At 35.8% G+C, this 6000-nt stretch overlaps 1 protein-coding gene across 1 annotated transcript; it reads left to right on the top strand.

Annotated features, from left to right (window-relative positions):
* The first annotated feature begins 1346 nt into the window (after positions 1-1346).
* LOC114423182 lies at positions 1347-5551 on the top strand. Its single transcript, XM_028389828.1, has 6 exons — positions 1347-1631; positions 1715-1891; positions 1991-2155; positions 2870-3070; positions 4751-4848; positions 4932-5551. Exons 1-6 carry the CDS (start codon positions 1580-1582, stop codon positions 5439-5441), a joined length of 1203 nt encoding a protein of 400 aa, XP_028245629.1. The 5' UTR covers positions 1347-1579; the 3' UTR covers positions 5442-5551.
* The last annotated feature ends 449 nt before the right edge of the window (positions 5552-6000 follow it).

Below are 6000 nucleotides of genomic sequence, written 5' to 3'. Positions count from 1 at the left end.
TCTTTATTGGAACTTCACATTCAATTTCTCTTTTAAAAAATTTTAATTAACTTCAAATTAATTTTATGGGACAAACTTATAAAAAATGAACAATTTCAACAAAGTCATTATTAACAGAAAATTTAATAATTCATTAGCGAAGTTAGTAGTATAAATAATTAATCTTAACCATTAATAACTTTAAAATGGAAAAAGGTAATTACAAAATTACTACAAATATAATAAAATATTTGTAGTACGAGAAAAAACAAAGCATCAAATAACACTTTCGAGTTCAACGTTTCTAAATTTTTAACACACCAACAAACCAACCGAATCTAATTAAAAAAATACTACAACTTCATATTAAAAAAAAATCGTACTTAAAATACTTACTTCAAATAAATATCATCTATAATTTTTTTTATTCAAAGTTCAAACATTCATCAACACCAACCTAATTTAATTAAAAAAATAATACAAATTTCACATTCAAAATATTTTCTTCAAATAAACATCGTTACACAATTTTTCTGTTTATTTTTGACATTTAAACACACACTAACAAGCCTTTTAAACATAAAAGCTAATATAATTTTTTTAAAATAAAATGCTTCATACCACAGAAATTTCCAAAGCCACCAAAATGCCAAAGCTACCAAAACGAAAGCAAAATGTTCAAAGGGAAGAAAAAACATAAAAGCTAATATAATTTTTTTAAAAAAATGCTTCATACCATAGAAATTTCCAAAGCCACCAAAATGCCAAAGCTACCAAAACGAAAGCAAAATGTTCAAAGGGAAAGCGCTGAAGAAAAAACATAAAAGCTAATATAATTTTTTTTAAAAAAATGCTTCATACCACAGAAATTTCCAAAGTCACCAAAATGCCAAAACTACGAAAACGAAAGTAAAATGTTCAAAGGGAAAGCGCAGAACAAATGTACAAGACTCTGGGTATTGGTCGGGTATTTAAACACCTTCAAACGCCATCACCATTGGCGTTTTCATGTAAGTCGCAGGAATCAATGGCACCTCCCTCTTCCAAAATCGCAACCACCACAGGCGCTTCCCTACAACTCTGCAGGCCAGTTTGCAACGCTGCAACCTAGGGCTACGCGTTTGATTGAGCCTTCACCAAGTCGCCACTACTGCTGACGCTTCCAAAGCCACCTCAGCAAAAGGGGACGCGCTGCTGGGAATGGCGTTTCCATGGCCACGTGGCTCGTCCTTGTCGAAGGCGCCATCAGCACTGGTGCCATGCATGGCCAGCTACGTACAAAACAACCCCCCCTGAGAAATACCTCCAAAACAGCCCTAGTCTGGGAAATTCTTTCTAAAAGAAACCCAAAGAAGAAAATGTGCCCAAATCAAAATATTGGTCTAGGGAAGATAAAAATATCTTAACTTGGAGTGAGTTGCACTTGCACAGGGGAGGGGAGACTAGAGAGCAGAGGGCCTCTGGTCAAGTTGCAATATAAAAAAATACCAAACTTTTTCTTTTCTTCTACACTACTTCGCCCACAAGGAACCCTTCCTTTTTCCATCACTACTAAGTACTAACACTGAAACTTGTGCTTACTCTTGCAGCAAAGTGAATAATGGCTTCACTTTCCACCTTCCTCACACTCACTCTCTTCTTCCTCTCACACGGTAAGTCATTCCCTCATTCTCCCTTTTCCTTCCAATTCCATTTCTCATTTCTTTATTTCTTTTTTTTCCTTTCAATTTTTTAGTTAACGCCAAAGAAATCGTCATCACCGAAGAGGGTTACACCGTGACCACCGTATTCGACGGCCACAAGCCTCACATCTTCCCTTTCACCGTTCTCCAGCGACCCTTTTCCTCCGATCTCATCCTTCTCGATTCCGTCAACAGCACTTTCTACACGGCGCAATTCCCCATTACAGAAGGTTCTTTTCTTTCCCTTTCTTTTTTTTAGTCTTCTGGGGTGTGCCAAAGTTTCGATTTTTGTTGATATTTTGCGGTTATTCTTCGTTATTCTGTGGCAGAAAGCGTTTTCACGAGGCTTTCTGGCGATGGGTCTGTGGGGTATTCTGATGGGGACGTGGGTTCTGCTCGGTTCGCCAAACCCAGAAGCTTTGCTTTTGATATGAGAGGGAATGTGTATGTTGCTGATAAGTCCAACCGTGCAATAAGGAAAATTAGTGCCAAGGGTATGTTTGTAAATAATTCCTTAATTTGGTTGCAATTAAAGTTTGTCTTTGGCTTCGTTTAATTGTCTTGGATTGCATGATGTTGATTGAAAATGCATCTATTTACTACCAAATGCGTGAATAAACTTGCACGAAGTTATTCTAGCTTAATGAGCGATCTCAAGTTTGAACCTTGGACATTTAATTGCATTAAATTACTCGAAGGAAAATCTTTGTCGTCCATGATGATCCTACCTGACAAGATTGACTTCCTGCAGAGGATTCATGTGGTACCCCCAAAAAATGCATCTGTTCTGTTTTTGGACAAGTAGTTGTAGGATTTGACTCCTAAAATGAGACTAAAATCAACTGTCATATTAAATGTGCATGCTTAATAAATAATGAATGTCTTGAAATATCAATAGCTAATTTTTTACCATGACTGAAATTTCTTTATTTTCTAAAGCGAGTTGCTTATTTCGGAAGAGCCAATTCCATAGTTGCATGAAAAGAGGAAGAGAGAGAGAGAGAGAGAGAGAGAGCAGATGAAGAGGGAAGTTTCACTCTACAAGCAAAGCGTGGGCCAAACTATTTATGTAAAATGTTGAATGTGATGGCCTCCAGTTTTTGCTTTAGCTTAGAGTAGCTTAATGATTGTTTTTAAATGAATGACTTGGATGATAAGTCTCATGAGTTGTGTTGAACATTCCTTTTGTCTGATTTCATCTTGACTAGGTGTGACCACGATTGCTGGGGGAGAGTTCTCAGAAAAGTCAAGAACAAAGGATGGGCCTGCACTTAATGCATCATTTTCAAATGATTTTGACCTGACTTTCATTCCTGGGCTGTGTGCTTTGCTCGTGTCAGATCACATGCATAGATTGGTCCGCCAGATTAATTTGATGGAGGAGGATTGCACCCTTGGTTCTAAACCTGGTGAGATTTTAGAATTTGGGGCATGTGTATATCTGCTAGTGTGTATATTTTTTTTTAACTTTTACAAATTTTAGATGAGTGTACACCCCATTTTTTAGGTGTAGGAGGTGGAAGGAAGAGAGACAGAAAGAAAAAAAAAAGGAATAAGAATTGGTAGACACTTACATTCTAGTTGGACCAGAGAAAAGTGTAAGTATGATAAGTAATATGATATGATAGGAAAAAAGAGAGAAAAATAGTAGGGGTTAATGAGGTGTTTGGAATGATGAAGTGTTCCCATATCACTACTCAAAAATAAAGGGGGAGAGAGAAAGTGAGAGATGTGATGTGTGATAAAAAGAAAAAGTGAGGTGGAAGTGAAGTTGAAGTACTGTAGAGGTGCATAAATATCACTGTTGTTAAGTTGTGTTTCCTATTCTTTTTAGCTTAAAGCATCTCTAACTAAATCAATCTTACACAAATAAATAAGTCTGTAGAATGAAGATTTCAGTAAATCCATCTTTACAATGCCTGATTGCATTTGAAATTTTCATATAGTCATGTTCAAGATTGAAAGTCCAACTTCATTTTTATCAAAATAATAATCCACCTTGATTGAAATTAATGTCATGCTAACAGAAATTATAATAAATACATCTAATTAAGTGGTTATTTGATCTAAATAAACTGTTGTAAGTGGGCTACTACATGGTGTGAGTGTGTAAATCTTGCACTAGTGTCTAGTACATTTTTTAACCCAAACAATAAGGTAATAATAGTATAATAGCTTAAGTGAATGCACAGACATAAATATACTTGATATGGTTTCTTCTATTGCACCAAGGCTATGACGCTTGTATGTTTTGTAATATTTGTAGAAACATGTCATGATTCATGAACATAGCAAAGGCAAACAGTTTCAACCTGAGGCTGTAATTGTCATTCACTTATGAACCTTTCTATTGACTTAAAATTTTGAAAATATAAATCATCACTCCATCAATTATTTCATTACTTGAGTTATGCAAATGAAGGTTCCTGTTTAGAAATGGGGCAGTTGATAAGGTGAAAGATGGGAGTGTATATTTGCTCTACTGTTTGGAATTTGGGAACAAGTGGGCAGAATGAAACCTAGTGGGGACCAATGTCTCTTGTGTCACTTTCAACACGGGAATTTTTCTCCCTGCATTTAGGCAAACAAGTGGCCACCTCTTAACTTCATCTACATTTTGCACAATTCCAAAAACAACCTTGACTGAAACTTCTCTCTTCCTCATGTTTGGTTTTAGGGGTACTTTTGCAGTTTTTGCCTCTCTCCACTTAAATAAAACATTATTAAAAATGGATAATATTAATATCCACCTTGTCCATACCTATTTTCTCTATTAAAATTCAACCACCATCACACCTAACTGTTATGCCAAATGTTTTTTATTTTAGATAATTCATTTGCATTTTTCCATGATTCTTGTTGATGATTAATTTCACAAAGCAATTAAAATTTTGTTTTATCTTTTCTTATTCATTAGATTTCATCTCTACTTTCTTTTTTCTTGGAGTGACAGTTCCTCTTAAGTCTCAACCATCCTGGAAGCAAGAGCTTTATATTAAGTTCCCCCTTGCTCAATTATTACCTTGCCTTAATCTAACCTAGATACACTAATTCGACTATAATGTGAAAAAAAAACTTCTTTTGTCCAGGACTAGGCGCAGTTATGACTTGGACTCTTGGATTAGGACTTTCATGCTTACTTGGCTTAGTAATTGGAATTGTGGTGCGTCCTTACATCATCCCTAATGTAAGTTCCTCTCAACTTGTTAAGATGATATATTGCCGAGTAAAATTACTTACACCTTGTCCAACTGAAAACTGTGTAGACAGAAAGGCACCAACCCTTGCCACTTCACCGAGACATGGAAGCGTTACCTAACCAGTCTGGGGAAGCTAGCACAGACGCTCTTCTTCGGTGCCAAAAGCGCAATTGCTAGCTGCAGTTGCTCCTCTGTTTACAAAATCCTGATGAGCTTTTGGAGATTGAGTCTCTCTCATCTTGTTTGCATGTCTAGAATTAGAATCAACATAGTTTCTCCAAGGCCACATCTGGAATCAGTGTCTTTGCTAGATTTAGATGCCTGCAATAGCGGTGAGGTAACAAAGTCAGGTAAGTATTATGACCAATTGAAGGATTTGATGAGTTTTGATGAAGATTCAAACAATGGCAAGGCAACCTTTAACAAAGGAAATGATAGCATAGGAAGGAGGAATGTGTGCTATGAAGGTGATGTCATGATGAAGGCTAACATGGGCTTTGTAGAGACACCTAAAGATAACAATAACATTGTTCGTCAAGAATCTTCTGTGTGTAAAATGGGTATTGTGAAGCGTAGATGAAGTTATTTGTAAGACATGAACTATGTTATGAAACTAGCATGCATATATTTTGTCACCAGCAACCATCTTTTTTGGCTTCTTTTGCTATCTAATAGTATGTGTTTGGTTTATTGTTGAGTGACCCCAAATGGTCGTTGAATCATAAGTTACAAATTTCTACTTCTCAGAAAATATGCATAGGAATGTGTCCGTTCAACTTAACGTTAAACCAAACACACCCTGAGTAGTAACCATGCCAAGTATGGATATCTGCACCTTTAAATATCATTGAACTTCCAAATGAAAACTTGCTCCATACTGAATAGGATAATTTCTGCGGAAAACAATTAGTTAAGCTTGTCAATGAAAGGATAATAAGCCGTGGTTAAGAATTAAGCAATTAAATGTCGCGTACCTGGAACTATTGGAAGGATGTCTTATATATGTTATAAGAGCAATTTTGGCTCAAGTAAAGGTGTGAAGTTGAGTCTAGGTTTGTAAATTAAGAAAATTAAATAATATACTCGAACAAATGCAGGAAATATTACCCGTATTGTAGAAAAAAAGTTCCTTAAAAAAA

The sequence above is a fragment of the Glycine soja genome, chromosome 8 (assembly GCF_004193775.1).
Source record: "Glycine soja cultivar W05 chromosome 8, ASM419377v2, whole genome shotgun sequence".
NCBI classification, from domain to species: Eukaryota; Viridiplantae; Streptophyta; class Magnoliopsida; order Fabales; family Fabaceae; genus Glycine; species Glycine soja.
The sequence above is the reverse complement of the archived record's forward strand: the minus strand, read 5'-3'. Positions and strand labels throughout refer to the sequence as shown.

Excerpts from the sequence above, each read along its gene's own strand:
- LOC114423182 (XM_028389828.1), top strand. The coding sequence starts at position 1,580 with ATGGCTTCACTTTCCACCTTCCTCACACTCACTCTCTTCTTCCTCTCA. Across the intron at positions 2,156-2,869 it reads AAGGAAAATTAGTGCCAAGG|GTGTGACCACGATTGCTGGG; the intron begins GTATGTTTGTAA and ends CATCTTGACTAG. Across the intron at positions 3,071-4,750 it reads CACCCTTGGTTCTAAACCTG|GACTAGGCGCAGTTATGACT; the intron begins GTGAGATTTTAG and ends TCTTTTGTCCAG.